Source organism: Salvelinus fontinalis, chromosome 30 (genome assembly GCF_029448725.1).
Source record: "Salvelinus fontinalis isolate EN_2023a chromosome 30, ASM2944872v1, whole genome shotgun sequence".
NCBI classification, from domain to species: domain Eukaryota; kingdom Metazoa; phylum Chordata; class Actinopteri; order Salmoniformes; family Salmonidae; genus Salvelinus; species Salvelinus fontinalis.
The window spans coordinates 30047805-30063905 of NC_074694.1; the positions used below are offsets into that span (position 1 = coordinate 30047805).

The window sequence follows — 16101 nt, forward strand, 5'->3', positions numbered from 1 at the left end:
TGATCCGAAAGGACTGGACAGGTGATAGCAAAGTCCTACTGTAGTGAACATTCTCCTGTTTTCAGATCAGTTCTTAGCCTAAACTAAGATGATGGAGAGGAAGCCACTGTTTGTTACAAGACTGTCATGCATCCAATGTGACCCCTTCCTTGATCAATGGATGTAGTGGCAAAGCTGGCATTGCTTTAAACAGTTCCAATTGTGCTGATCATAGTAGTAATATGAAACAATGTCCATCATAGTCCTACAATAAAAATACCTATTACTAATTTTGAGATGTAGCCCATCACTTTCCATGACTTGAATCCCTATAATGCCATCGCCCTCCCAAACCCTTCAACAACCGTCAACCGATAAATTCACGTCTCCTACCTTTCCTTTCCGATTTTAACTCGCTAATCTGTACGGAGACAGCGAGGACGGTCGCTCCGGTCCAGGCTTGCAAGCAGGGTGCGCGTCTACCGATTCTCCGCTGCTATTGGTTGAGGCGGAAAAGGGGCTGGAACCTCGTCTCTGATCCTCTCATCCAGGAGCGATGCGGAGACATTAGGACTGGAGCTAGAGAAGCTTGCGAAAGTGCTAGCGGTCCGCTGAGCAAAGCGAATTTACCGCTAGACCGGGTGTCAATAGCACGATAAGGTACATTTGAATGCAGACGGGGAAGATAAATTGTTATATTAAACTGCTCGGCTATGTGCTATCATCCTCACGATTTGTTATTTATCTGGCGTGACTGGGCAGACTTCAGAGCCCTCGTATGTTGGATGGATTGAATGGTGAGTAGCCTATTGCAGAATGAGAAGTAACTGATATTGAATTATCTTAACATTGTAGAATCCTCCATTGTACCTGCGGAATGGGTGGTGCGCATTTGCCTGGCACGAAATGAGACTTCTGCTTGCAAGGCTACTGCTGCAAGGTGTCAGTTGAAACAATGCGGTTGCATTTGTATTTCTGTGCTGATTATTTATTGCCGTCCTCCGTACTGGATGCAATGTCTTCTGATGTTTTATGGGTTTGCGTAAAAGTGTACCTGGATCATGCCAGGTATGTGTAGTGCATAACATAGTCCATTATATCCGACAATTGATATGTGTTGCCTCTTTGCAATGTGGTTATCTTCATTTGTTCTAGGCTAGGCAAACACGTATGTAAATTAATTCCTTCTCTCAAGTGCTCTCTCTCGCGCGCAATGACAGTCACTTTACATCATATTGACTGTTTTCCAGTTTCTATCTCGTCGTCAGCTCTCTCCCTATTTCTCTCTCTCTCTCTGACGGTCACTTGTTCTCATCACTTGCAGTTGTCGAGGACAGGACAGACATAGTCATAGATATAGCATAGGCCTATGGCTGGGCCTACAGGGGACACCAGAATAGCCGCTTCTGGCCGGGTTGGTGCAGCAGGCGGCCAGGGTGCTCAGGGTCCGTCAAGCTAACTTTAAGGGAAAGGCTTTCTTTAAAAAAAAAAATGTTTTTAACTTCATATTCATAATCTACCACACCACCCCAACATCAACATATGTGAAAATAGCGCATTTCTATGTTTTGTAGTAAAAAAGATAAAGGAAGAAGATAAAGCGGGTGCTTAGCTTATGCACAGTCTCTAAGCCTTTATCTGGTCCTGGGAAATGTCTATTGTGCTTCAAGGGATACTTATGGATTGTGGCAATGAGGCCTTTTATCTACTTACACAGATTCAGATGAACTCGTCGATAACATTTTTATGTCTCTGCTTGCAGTTTGAAGGAAGTTGCTAGCTAGTGCAATTGCTAATGCCAGTTAGGATTGGCACCTGAAACTATCTAACTTCCTTCATACTAGACACAAAAGGAGCACGACCATATCTACATCAACGAGACCGCAGTGGAGAAGGTGAAACGCTTCAAGTTCCTCTGCGTACACATCACTCACAATCTGAAATGGTCCACCCACACAGTATGGTAAAGAAGGCACAAAAGCGCTGAGGTTGAAGAAATTCATCTTGGCCCCTAAGACCCTCACAAATGTTACAGATGCACAATTAAGAGCATCCTGTCAGGCTGTATCCCCGCCTGGTACAGCAACTGCTCCGCCCACAACCGCAGGGTTCTCCAGAGGGTGGTGCGGTCTGCCCAACGCATCCCCGGGGCAAACTACCTGCCCTCCAGGACACCTACACCACCCGATGTCACAGGAAGGCCAAAAAGATCATTAACGACAACAACCACCCGAGCCACTGCCTGTTCACCTCGCTATCATCCAGAAGGCGAGGTCAGTACAGATGCATCAAAACTGGGACCGAGAGAGCTTCTATCTCAAGGCCATCAGACTGTTAAATAGCCATCACTAGCCGGCTACCACCCGGTTACTCAACCCTGCACCTTAGAGGCTGCTGCCCTAAATACATAGACATGGAATCACTGGTCACTTTAATAATGGAACAGTAGGCACTTTAATAATGTTTACATAATGCTTTACTCATTTCATATGTACAGTTGAAGTCAGAAGTTTACATACACCTTAGCCAAATACATTTATTTATACACAATTCCTGACATTTAATCCTAATAGAAATTCCCTGTCTTAGGTCAGTTAGCATCACCACTATATTTTCAGAATGTGAAATGCCAGAATAATAGTAGAGAGAATTATTTATTTCAGGTTTTATTTCTTTCATCACATTTTCAGTGGGTCAGAAGTTTACATACACTCAATTAGTATTTGGTAGCATTGCCTTTAAATTGTTTAACTTGGGTCAAACGTTTCGGGTAGCCTTCCTCAAGTTTCCCACAATAAGTTGGGTGAATTTTGGCCCATTCCTCCTGACAGAGCTTGTGTAACTGAGTCAGGTTTGTTCAAACACGCTTTTTCATTTCATTTTGCTACAATCGCAATAACTTCTGCTAAATATATGTAACAGAGTGTAGGATGGAACAGTCTGTTTAGTCATACCATTTCTCCAAGAAAAAACTGCAATAACTCTAAAACAGAGACTTTGCCTAAGGGGCTGGCACTCTTTACATTTTAATATATTTTTTCTCACCAGCTATGCCCCGAGGTCTAAAGCATCCGGGTGAGGATGGAGAATTGTTTCGTTCACATGGGTATAAAGCCTGCATGACGATAGCTGCCAGGACTGGTTGTAAGCAGGGTTGTAATGGCTGACCAGAAGCAGCTCCACTGCTCTCTGGGCCACCAGGCCTGCGGAACTAAAAGCTCGGGAGAACGGGGTCGTCAGCCCCCACCTCTTGAGTTTTCTTGAGGATTTCCGTGAGATTAATCCCATCGTCATTCTCGTCATCCCCTAACTCACCTTCGCCTGACAGTATGTCGTCAGACAGTGAGGGGAGGGAGTCGACTAGGCACGTTTGTAGGGAGCTGAGCCTCAGCTGTCGCTGTTGGCTCAGTGGCGAGGGTACTACCCAGATAGAAGCACGTTTAAGCCTCCTTTTCAGACCTGCCCGTGTCAACATTTAGCAGTTCTTACAGGATTCACGGTCCTCAAGTGCCTCTTTGACATGTTCGTTACCCAAGTAATTGATGCATTGAGGGTGGGAATCTTTCCCTGCAATGATGAAACCGCAAGTACAAGAACATGGGGGTCTGAGTGCTTGGCTATGCTCATCCTGGGATGGGATAGCATTGGCCATTGTGAGGAACAAGGCTTGATAGGGGAACAGAGCAACGCCTGCTCTAAGAAGGAACGCGAGAGAGTAATACTCTTTGTGCAGAAGCGATCCGAGAGTAGGTGATCCTGGCGAAACCCCACATAAGACATCAAAATGAATAATTGAAAGAGACTGATCAGATCTGACCTCCAAGTCAGGGCCAGAAGGGAAGGGCAGTGTGAGGACAGTGTGAGGACAGAGTCGTAGGCCGAGGCTACAGCTGCACCATGCAGAGCTCAACACGATGCAGCTCCTGAGAATGCTGTCCCAATAGAAATGATTATGCCTGACATAGAATGGGTGTCCTTTACGCAGACCTACAGTGGAGTCCAAAATGATTGGGTTATTGAGCTAAAAAGACTGTATAAAATAAATCATACAAAATACTGAGCTGAGCTATTTGATAAAGATTTGAATTTACCGGCCATTGGAAAAATGTACTGGACCCATATGCATTGGGTGCATAAACCAATTAGAGCGTCAACCCACGGTGCTCAGAATAATCACATTTAAATCAAACTGGATAGATATCAGAAATATAGGAAGGCCAGGACTAAAAACAAACAAAATATAACTATTGTAAAATAGATTGTGTCCGTAAAATGTATATAGTGTGTATACGGTGTCACTACAGACCCTGGTTCGATTCCAGACTGTATGACAACTGGCCGTGTTTGGGAGTCCCATAGGGTGGCGCTCAATTGGCATCGTTTGGATTAGGGTTTGGCCTGGGGGTAGGCCGTCATTGTAAATAAGAATGTGTTCTTAACTGACTTGACTAGTTAAATAAAGGTTACATTTTTTTTAAATCATAAAACCCAAAGTTGTCATCAAGGCAAAGGGTGGCTATTTGAAGAATCTCAAATATAAAATATATTTGGATTTGTTTAACACTTTTTTGGTTACTACATGATTCCATATGTGTTATTTCATAGTTTATGTCTTCACTATTATTCTACGGTGTAGAAAATAGTAAAAATAAAGAAAAACCCTTGAATGAATAGGTGTTCTAAAATTTTGGACCGGTAGTGTGTGTGTATGTATGTATATTTATATATATATTTATATATGTGTAAATATATATATATATGTATATATCTATATATGTGTGTAAATATATATATATATATACATACACATATATATATATATATATATACAGTGGTGCAAAAAAGTATTTAGTCAGCCACCAATTGTGCAAGTTCTCCCACTTAAAAAGATGAGAGGCCTGTAATTTTCATCATAGGTACACTTCAACTATGACAGACAAAATGAGAAAAAAAATCCAGAAAATCACATTGTAGGATTTTTTATGAATTTATTTGCAAATTATGGTGGAAAATAAGTATTTATTTTAGCAGAGCTAGGCCTAGCCCAGCTGATCAAAAAGGGTTTATGATGACACACACACACACACACAGATCCATGATGAGTCACAGTATCAGTCAGACAGAAGCCCCGTTGACATGAGCACAGCTCACCTTTACTTTACAATTCAACACCAGCAGTAGCTCAACATAGTCCAGTGAAAGTGTTCCTCTGTCTGTATCTAACAGGAGCTAGTTGAAACAATCACTGCTTGGCTGCTGTTGCTAAGGAGTTATTGGACTTGTTAGACAGGGAAGTATGTGTGTTCTATAGAAGGCATTTCTACCTAAATGTTGGGTAACATGATGTCCTCCTGAATGAGACCCTGCTTTGGGACTGGGGTGAATTTGCCCTGTCAGACTAGACTAGGGTTTGACATAGAGCTATGTGGTTCTTCAATGTGTGTGGGGTGGAAACCATTATCTGTGTTCTCTTTCTCTCGGTTCCAGCTGTGTGTTGCTGAAAAGCTGCCCGCCTCGTAAGACAAGGAAAGGATCAGGTGATTAGAGAGCGAGAGAGAGGCAAATAATGCTAATATATTTTGTTGTTAGATTACATGCTGTAGAAAATAATCAGTGTGGTTCCACCAAACAATCCAGAATGGTTGTACACTACAGACTATGTGTGTTTATCTCCAGTGCTCTCTTTTGAATACAGGAAGGTCATCTTTCATCTTCAATTCTGATTGATTTCCTTTATTCGAGTGGACCGGCAAAAAGGTTGCCTCTTAACAATACAGTAAAAAAAACATCTTTAATGTATTTTGTAACAGCTGCTTCCATAATGGTCCAGCATCAGGCAAATTACAATCTATTGAAAGACTTAAGAAGAGAGCTATTGGCTTAACAGCAGCATAGCAGAGCAGTACTTTTGTTGAGGTTGTTATAACGTTGGAGGAATAACATTGTGATTCTGGTGTGTTTGCCTCAGCTAACTTAGGCCTGTCAGCTTTGGATTGGCTGTTGCATAACAGCAATCTGGAAATTGGCAGAGTGCTGTCGGCTTCTAACTAACCTCTGAAAGAGAGATGGTTAGAAAAAGAGAGGGAGAGTGACAGAAGGGGGGAGGGGAGGGTAAAGTCAATTTCCGCCACCTTGGTGCAGTGGATATACAACAAATGAATAACATGCCATAGAAACAAAAACCGCCAGTAATCATTTTACTGATGGCACAGACAGACAGATGGCTATTGCAGACTTCCTCTCATCCAAAACTTCCTGGGTGCTCAGCCATTCACAGCCAGAGCTGCCAAGTGCCACCCAATCCAGTGCCAGATGTCCAACTGAATGTTGAGCTTTCTGGTCTCTGTGCTAATGTAACACTGTTGGTGCACCGAGACATTTAGAAATATATATATTTTTAAATCACCCTTATTTAACCAGGTAGGACAGTTAAGAACAAGTTGTCATTTACAACTGCGACTTGGCCAAGATAAAGCAAAGCAGTGCGACACAAACAACAACACAGAGTTACACATTGAATAAACAAACGTACAGTCAATAACACAATAGAAAAGTCTATATACAGTGTGTGCAAATGAAGTAAGATTAGGGAGGTAAGGCAATAAATAGGCCGTAGTGGCAACATAATTAAAATTTAGCAAATAAACACTGGAGTGATAGATGTTCACAAGATGAAAGTAGAGATACTGGGGTGCAAAGGAGCAAAAAATATATATAAATAACAATATGGGGATGAGGTAGTTGGGTGGAGTATTTACAGATGGGCTATGTACAGGTGCAATGCTCTGTAATCTGCTCTGATAGCTGATGCTTAAAGTTAGTGAGGGAGACATGAGTCTCCAGCTTCAGTGATTTTTGCAATTTGTTCCAGTCATTGGCAGCAGAGAACTGGAAGGAAATGCGGCCAAAGAGTAATTGGCTTTGGGAGTGACCAGTGAAATATACCTGCTGGAGCGCGTGCTACGGGTAGTTGCTGCTATGGTGACCAGTGAGATGAGATAAGGCGGGGCTTTACCTAGCAAAGACTTGATTGGGTTTGGCAACGAATATGAAGCGAGGGCCAGCCAACGAGAGCATACAGGTCGCAGTGGTGGGTGGTATATGGGGCTTTGGTGACAAAACAGATGGCACTGTGATAGACTGCATCCAATTTGCTGGGGTTGCAACAATTGCGGCGGATAGGTTTTAGAAAGAGAGGGTCCAGATTGTCTAGCCCAGCTGATTTTAGGGGTCCAGATTTTGCAGCTCTTTCAGAACATCAGCTATCTGGATTTGGGTGAAGGAGAAATGGGGGAGGCTTGGGCAAGTTGCTGTGGGGGGTGCAGAGCTGTTGACTGGGGTAGCCAGGTGGAAAGCATGGCCAGCCGTAGAAAAATGCTTATTGAAATTCTCGATTATCGTAGATTTATCGGTGGTGACAGTGTTTCCTAGCCTCAGTGCAGTGGGCAGCTGGGAGGAGGTGCTCTTATTCACTATGGACTTTACAGTGTCCCAGAACTTTTTGGAGCATCCTTTCCTCTTTGTCCAACCCAGTACAGGTGACATCACATCTGCCCACTAGGTGGTTTTAGTAGTGTAATTGTCCCAGAATATTTAAATTGGTGGATCCTGGCATCCTTGTCGTGCTTTTAGTGTGGGCATCAAATAGCTGACATTGTCTCTAAGCTGATGACTCATCCAGCTATGAGGCTGACACTTGTGCTGCTGCTTCTATAAAAATACATCAGGGCAGAGATAGACACACACATACATGCACACACACTGACACTCACACGTGTACCTGTAAACATTTGTCCTTGCCGCCAATGCAGTGCTAGGACAAGTTGAGTGGAGAGTACTGTTCCATAAACCCTCCTCCAGGCTTAAAGAGATGGTGTGTGTTTTTTTTAAATATGTTTTTTTTATTTCACCTTTATTTAACCAGGTAGGCTAGTTGAGAACAGGTTCTCATTTGCAACTGCGACCTGGCCAAGATAAAGCAAAGCAGTGTGACACAGACAACAACACAGAGTTACACATGGAGTAAACAATAAACAAGCCAATAACACAATAAACAAATCAATGACACAGTAGAAAACGAAAGTCTATATACAGTGTGTGCAAAAGGCATGAGGAGGTAGGCAATAAATAGGCCATAGGAGCGAATAATTACAATTTAGCAGATTAACACTGGAGTGATAAATGAGCAGATGATGATGTGCAAGTAGAGATACTGGTGTGCAAAAGAGCAGAAAGGTAAATAAAATAAAAACAGTATGGGGATGAGGTAGGTAGATTGGGTGGGCTATTTACAGATGGACTATGTACAGCTGCAGCGATCGGTTAGCTGCTCAGATAGTTGATGTTTAAAGTTGGTGAGGGAAATAAAAGTCTCCAACTTAAGCGATTTTTGCAATTCGTTCCAGTCACTGGCAGCAGAGAACTGGAAGGAAAGGCGGCCAAATTAGGTGTTGGCTTTGGGGATGATCAGTGAGATATACCTGCTGGAACGTGTGCTACGGGTGGGTGTTGTTATCGTGACCAGTGAACTGAGATAAGGCGGAGCTTTACCTAGCATAGACTTATAGATGACCTGGAGCCAGTGGGTCTGGCGACGAATATGTAGCGAGGGCCAGCCGACTAGTGCATACCGGTCGCAGTGGTGGGTGGTATAAGGTGATTTGGTAACAAAACGGATGGCACTGTGATAGACTGCATCCAGTCTGCTGAGTAGAGTATTGGAAGCTATTTTGTAGATGACATCGCCGAAGTCGACGATCGGTAGGATAGTCAGTTTTTTGGTAAGTTTGGCGGCGTGAGTGAAGGAGGCTTTGTTGCGGAATAGAAAGCCGGTTCTAGATTTGATTTTGGATTGGAGATGTTTAATATGAGTCTGGAAGGAGAGTTTACAGTCTAGCCAGACACCTGTGTGAGAGCGAGGTAGTGATTCTGATTCAACACTGACAGTAATTGAGCTTATGTCCGAGAGATGACAGTATTGTGATAGTCCAAATACTTATGGCACCTTCATATTGGAGTATAGAGCCGAATGAAACATTTTAGCTTCACTGTCCAAATAAAGGGAGGGTATGTTCCATAGTGTTTTATGTTAACCAGAGGAATTAAACATAAAGCCTGAAGTTTCCATAAACAGAGCCAACTTGTTTCATGTCATTCAGAGTGTGTGTGTGTGTGCGTGCGTGTGTGTTCTGCGTCTGGATGGTGAACACTGTGTTAAGAAAATAAGTTATTCTGAGAGAATAATCACACTGCAGTAGGATGGAGTTAGGCTGCTGTGTGCTTGTGTGCATCAGCACGTTTTCTATATCTTGTTCGATATTTGCTTATTGGACATACAAAAGAAACAAAAAGTCATTTTTTTTTGTATAAGCTGGTAATGTCTTTGCATGTTTGATGTATTTTCCACTAACAAAATGTTTTCCTGTTTCTATATCTCTCTCCTCTTCAGTGATACAAGCCGTTAGCCACCTCTCCAGTCCTGCCCGTGTGTCAGTCCCCTAAACCCCTGTCACCTGTTCCTGTCCGTCCCTTAATATCCCCCTGACCTGGACCCCAGTATGAGTTCTTCTCCGCTGGGTTCCCGTGGCAACATGGACATTCTGGAGGAACTGCAGCTGATCGCAGCCCAGAACCTGGAGATGCTAGAGACCAACAAGTACTATGATGTCATCAGGGAGCTGGGCAAGGGCACCTACGGCAAGGTAGACCTGGTCATACACAAGATCAGAGGTGAGGAGGACACACCACACACCACACACACACACACACACACACACACACACACACACACACACACACACACACCACACACCACACACCACACACCACACACACACACACTAGATTTGATCTTGAGGATACACACATTTAACAGGATCATTCACTTGTCCATTCATCTACAGTTCATAAATATCCAGGATTACATGTAGCATGATCAACTATTACAATCATTCATCTCTCACATGTTGTTATCCCCTCAGGCACCAAGATGGCCCTGAAGTTCCTCAGGAAGAAGACGACCAAGCTGAAGTCGTTCCTGAGGGAGTACAGCATCTCTCTCTACCTCTCCCCCTGTCCCTTCATCATTAACATGTTTGGGATCGCCTTCGAGACTGACGACTACTACGTGTTTGCCCAGGAGTATGCCCTTTCCGGGGATCTCTTCGACATCATCCCTCCACAGGTACACAGAGACAGAAATACAGGGATGCATATTTGGGATGTTCTGTTATAATGGCTATGTAGGGTTTGTTTTAAACATGAATTGGCCCCTAATAATGTTCAATGACAGTTTATAATAGCTTTTGTCACATTGCCCGTAAGGTTCCAGGTTCCAGTGCTTCATAACACATTTATAGTGGTTGTCATTACAAACATCTTTGAGGTTTATATTGTTTTCTAACCTCCTCCCCTCTCCATCCAGGTTGGTCTCCCGGAGACAGTTGCTAAGCGCTGTGTGCACCAGGTTGCCATCGCCCTGGACTATCTTCACTGTAAGAAGTTGGTGCACCGAGACATTAAGCCTGAGAACATCCTCATCTTCGACCGCGAGTGCCGCAAGGTCAAATTGTCCGACTTCGGCATGACACGCCGCGCTGGGTCGCCGGTCAAACGTGTGAGTGGGTCAAATCATATGAACTTTATTTAAAAAGACAAAAGTAACAAACTGTATAGGTAATAGGGTGTCGTTTGAGATGCAGAAAACACCAAGTATGTCATAAAAGAGACCAGACCTCATGGGAGCCAAATTAAATGAAGAATGAAATCTTCCTCATCAATAAACAAATACTATTTCTTCCTCTCCTCCTAGGTGAGCGGTACCATCCCGTACACGGCTCCGGAGCTGTGCGACGCGTCTCGCCACGAGGGTTTCTGCGTGGACTACAGCACTGATGTGTGGGCCTTTGGCGTCCTCCTCTTCTGCATGCTGACCGGTAACTTCCCCTGGGAGAAGGCCCTGCCCTCCGACTCCTTCTACCAGGAGTTCACACGCTGGCAGAGGCGCCGCACGGGCGCCGTACCCTCGCAGTGGCGCCGCTTCACAGAGCAGGCCCTCCGCATGTTCCGCAGGCTCCTCTCTGTGGAGCAGGACCGACGCTGCTCTGTTAAAGAGGTGTTTGGCTACTTTAGCCACAGCTGGACGCTGGATGGAGACAGCAACGGGAATGGAGGAAGAGGTGGAGAGAGAGAGAGGGAGAGAGGAGGAGGGGTGAGGGTGGAGGGGGAAGGGAGCAGTACGTCGTCCTCGTCTGGGGAGGACGATGAAGACATGCTGGTGGAGAGGATGAAACAGCAGACTCTGTCTCCTCTCTCTCCTTTGTCTCCTGTATCTGTGGAGAGGGGGACTGGGGGGACGAAGGCAGGGATGATGGAATCAGGTGGAGGACACCATTTTGTGTCTGTTTCCACCACCAGCTCCGTATCCTCTACTAACAGCTATGAACGCATGCCCAGAGACAGCATAAGCAACAACAACCAGCCCCCAGGACGCATGCTGGTGGCTACACCTATAGAGATCTGTGTCTGAGAGATGTATGTGCGAGACGGGCCTGAGAAGGACTGAAATACTGCGTACAGTACACACACACGTACAGACACCTACACTCATATACACACACATATCCATACATACATACATTCGGAAAGTATTCAGACCCCTTTACTTTTTCCACATTTTGTTACGTTACAGCCTAATTCTAAAATGGATTCAATTGTTTTTCCCCTCATCAATCTACGCACAATACCCCATAATGACATCACAATACCCCATAATGACATCACAATACCCCATAATGACATCACAATACCCCATAATGATAAAGCAAAAAAATGGTTTTGGAAATTTTGGGGAAATGTATTAAAAATGAAAAACTGAAATATCACATTTACATAATTAGTTAGACCCTTTACTCAGTACTTTGTTCCAGCCTCGAGTCTTCTTGGGTATGATGCTACAAACTTGGCACACCTGTATTTGGAGAGTTTCTCCCATTCTTCTCTGCAGATCCTCTCAAGCTCTGTCAGGTTGGATGGGGAGCATCGCTGCACAGCTATTTTCAGGTCTCTCCAGAGATGTTCGATCGGGTTCAAGTCCTGCATTGTCTTAGCTGTGTGCATAGGGTCGTTGTCCTTTTGGAAGGTGAACCGTCACCCCAGTCTGAGGTCCTGAGCGCTCTGGAGCAGGCTTTCATCAAGGATCTTTGTACTTTGCTTCGTTCATCTTTCCCTTGATCCTGACCAGTCTCCCAGTCCCTGCCGCTGAAAAACATTCCCACAGTATGATGCTGCCACCATGATGCTTCACAGTAGGGATGGTGTCAGGTTTCCTCCAGACGTGACGCTTGGCATTTAGGCCAAAGAGTTCAATCTTGCTTTCATCAGATCAGAGAATCTTGTTTTTCATGGTCAAAGTCCTTTAGGTGCCTCTTGGCAAACTGGCTGTCATGTGCCTTTTACTGAGGAGTGGCTTCCGTCTGGCCACTACCATAAAGGCCTGACTGTGCTGCAGAGATGGTTGTCCTTCTGGAAGATTCTCCCATCTCCACAGAGGAACTCTGGAGCTCTGTCAGAGTGACCATCGGGTTTTTGGTCACCTCCCTGATCAAGGCCCTTCTCCCCCGATTGCTCAGTTTGGCCGACTCTAGGAAGAGTCTTGGTGATTCCAAACTTCTTCCATTTAAGAATGATGGATGCCACTGTTCTTGGGAAACTTTCCCAGATCTGTGCCTCGACACAATCCTGTTGCGGAGCTCTACGGACAATTCCATCGACCTCATGGCTTTGTTTTTGCTCTGACATGCACTGTCATCTGTGGGACCTTATATAGACAGGTGTGTGTCATTCCAAATCATGTCCAATCAATTGAATTTACCACAGGTGAACTCTAATCAGGTTGTAGAAACATCTCAAGGATGATCAATGGAAACAGGATGCATCTGAGCTCAATTTTGAGTCTCATAGCAAAGGTCTGAATACTTATGTAAACAGGTAAAAACCTGTTTTCACTTTGTCGTTAACGGGTACCGCGTGTAGATTGGTGAGGGGAAAAAAATATTTAATCCATTTTAGAATAAGGCTGTAACGTAACAAAATGTTGAAAAAGTCAATGGGTCTGAATCTTTTCTGAATGCTCTGCATACAAATATTCACACACTTTCATACATACTATGTATACTCATACACAGACACATACTATACTATAACTATACGTTATTATCGTCACACACAAAAAAATTGAGAACAGGGTCAAATGCAAGGACATTTAATGAATGAACATTTTGCCAAATAAAAAGGGATGAACTCAAGACAGTCCTGATGATTCCGGTTGGGGTCTTTAGGGTAAAACGATCCAGTCAGAGATCCAGTGATAAGTCATTCTACAGAGATGGCAAATCTTTATAGAGACCTCAAAGACTCAATGAACAACATACTGAACGATCAACCAACCAAGACTGACAGACAAGACACGGAGAGGTTGAAAAAAAACATTGTGATCTGAAATGCTGGTATTCAGACAGTATCATTAGAAAACCAAAATGTATTTCTTAAAGCAATATATTTCCCCCAAAAAGACTGAAGTCGAAGGTGAATTGAGAAAAAAGAGCTTCAGAACTGGCGGAACCATTTATGAAAAAGCCAAAAGATGAAGAGATGTTCTTTTGATTAGGGTTTTTAGCTGATAGAAATACTTTGTAAAATGTTCCTCAATGAAAGAATATCATCAAAATGAACAGCAGTTTTGATGTTTACTGTAATGCAATGTGAACTCTGGTACAAAGTATGTATGTGTGTGTGTACAGTATGTATGTATGTATGAATGTATGTATCACTGTATGTTCCATGTGTATGGATTGGAAATATGATTAGGTGGATTTTTATTTTGCCTTAAGATTTACTTTATTTATTTAAATTCTAAATAACCAGATTAGCTTTAGGTGTTTTGTGTTTGACTCATTTTAGTAAAGGTTTTTGGACGCTCTAGTGCCAAATCTCTACATGGTCTTCTGCAACACATTTTGAACAGGAAAATGAATACTGTTGAAAATGACTGTGGTTAATAGTACTTGTTGCATGGCGTATTCTCTCTCCAGTTTATGATTTAGATTTAGTCCGATGATGTCCTACACATTAATATTGGATCATTCAAAGCCACCAGATGGAGAAGTGTAAGGCATTAAGTTGGTAACACTTTATATGGATAGTCCCAAGTAGGTGGTTTGTAGATGTAGACAATACATTTCAACTAACTATCCATCAGGGTTGGGGTCAATTCCATTTCAATTCCAATCAATTCAGGAAGTACACTGAAATTCCAATTCCAATTATCTTCACTGCTTTTCATTTGGAATTGTAATTTGGTTTACTTTCTGAATTGCCTGGAATTCAAATAGATTGACCCCAACCTTGCTATCCACTAACCGTAGCCTTAACCTTAACCCTTATCCTAAACCTAACCCTAAGCGCAAACTTAGCAAGCAGTTGATTATCAACATAGAGTTTGTTGATAGTATGACCATCTGTAGATAATCTATATGGGACTATCCAAATAGTGTGACCATTTAGATTAATGTATTTTACAGATAACTTTATTCTGGCGCAGCAAGCCAAGATGACAGATAGCTCTAAATGATTTCCAACACTTTATCCCTGCACCTTAACACACACATATCTACTTCATTTTTACACATTTTAAGCAATTTATTTTATTCTTTTTTTATGTCTTAATGCTGATGAATAGAGTATTGTTTGGATTTTGATCATTATTTAGCATTTTAAATTCAAGCTGAAAATATAGTGAAGTACACAATCACATCTTAAAACAATTGCATGATGAGTAACTAAAACATATCTTTATGAATCATTTTAACTGGCTTTACAAAAAAGTTATGTCAAGATTGTTGTAATGTGGAATTTAGCTGTAGCACAATTTCTTGCATTATGTCCTGAAGCAAATATTGGTCTTATGACCTCTTGAGACATCTTAGGGCTCAATACCAGACAAAACAATAATAGTTCATTTTTATTCAATGTGTTGTGTTTGTATGCTGTTGATGCTGTGTTTCCATCTCACCACTAAGAACTAGGATCTAGAGCTAAGTTACTGAGCCTGGGAATCCTAGATTTTCTAGAATAGTTTAGATACTGTAGTTCTCAAAATAATGCATTTTTGATGAAGTGTGTAGCTTCTAAATGGCCAAGTCTTGAGAAGTTGCAAGGGACATTGGAGAGGATTTCTCACTTCCTTGCCAAGCAAAACATCACAAGAGTGATCAATTAGTCATTTTAAAGTCAGAAATAAGATAAAAAATGAAATGTGTGTTGTGATTTCCAGACATATTTGCATAAATCTGTATGTGCTGGAAAACAATTGTATAAAAAAAAAATGTTTTGCTGTCACAAGCTGTAGTATTCTGTTCTTCATAATTGGGTGTATGAATGTGTAACAGTCAGTAAAGTTATTTTCCCTCTGAGGTTTGACATCTTCCAACAATGAACTGTTCAATAAGGGTTGTAGCTAGTTGAAGTATTGTTCAATCACGCTCCGGATAGAAGTTGGCTTCAGGCAGAGATTTAGGATCAGCTTACCTCCCCAAATCCTCACCTTATCCATAAGGGTGAAAAACTCCACTGACCTTTCATCAGTGTCTTGGGTAGTGAGATTACTACACCTTGTGACAACCTATGACCTTATTGTGTTCTGACAAAACAACTTCCAGTCCCGATGCACAGGGCTGGGGACTCGCTAGGTGTGCAGGCTTTTATTCTATCCCAACACACCTGATTCAACTAATCATTAAGGCTAAATCCTGGGTTGCAGACCATAGTTGTAGCCAGTAGATGAGTTGGACAAATAGGTTTCTGCAAAGCTATCATGATGTAATGTGTTGCAACTTGTGTATTGGAGTTCCTGTCTGTCTGTACAGTGACATATTGATGCGGCATCATGATTTGTGGTGTTTTAGTGAGTAGGGCAACACAGCGCAAGAACTCGTGTCTGAGTATGTCTTTGCAATACAACCGTCTTCCCTGTAAGCTCTGATTTAGTCGACAATAAAATGAAAACTGTGGTTGGAATGAATGCCGGTGTGAGTTTGTTCCCTGGACTCAGATGGCCCAGTATTC

At 42.7% G+C, this 16101-nt stretch overlaps 1 protein-coding gene across 3 annotated transcripts; it reads left to right on the forward strand.

The window, feature by feature from the left end:
- Positions 1-516: 516 nt before the first annotated feature.
- On the forward strand, positions 517-16053 carry bsk146 (brain specific kinase 146). 3 transcript variants are annotated; one of them, XM_055890413.1, is made up of 6 exons: positions 517-776; positions 1824-2252; positions 9428-9708; positions 9960-10162; positions 10403-10594; positions 10790-16053. In XM_055890413.1, the coding sequence occupies exons 3-6, from the start codon at positions 9537-9539 to the stop codon at positions 11504-11506; spliced, it is 1284 nt and encodes a 427-aa protein (XP_055746388.1). In that variant the 5' UTR covers positions 517-776; positions 1824-2252; positions 9428-9536; the 3' UTR covers positions 11507-16053. The 3 variants fall into 3 exon arrangements, with proteins under 3 accessions (XP_055746388.1, XP_055746387.1, XP_055746389.1); XM_055890412.1 differs by lacking the exon at positions 1824-2252; XM_055890414.1 differs by lacking the exon at positions 1824-2252 and having other exon boundaries at positions 517-639.
- The last annotated feature ends 48 nt before the right edge of the window (positions 16054-16101 follow it).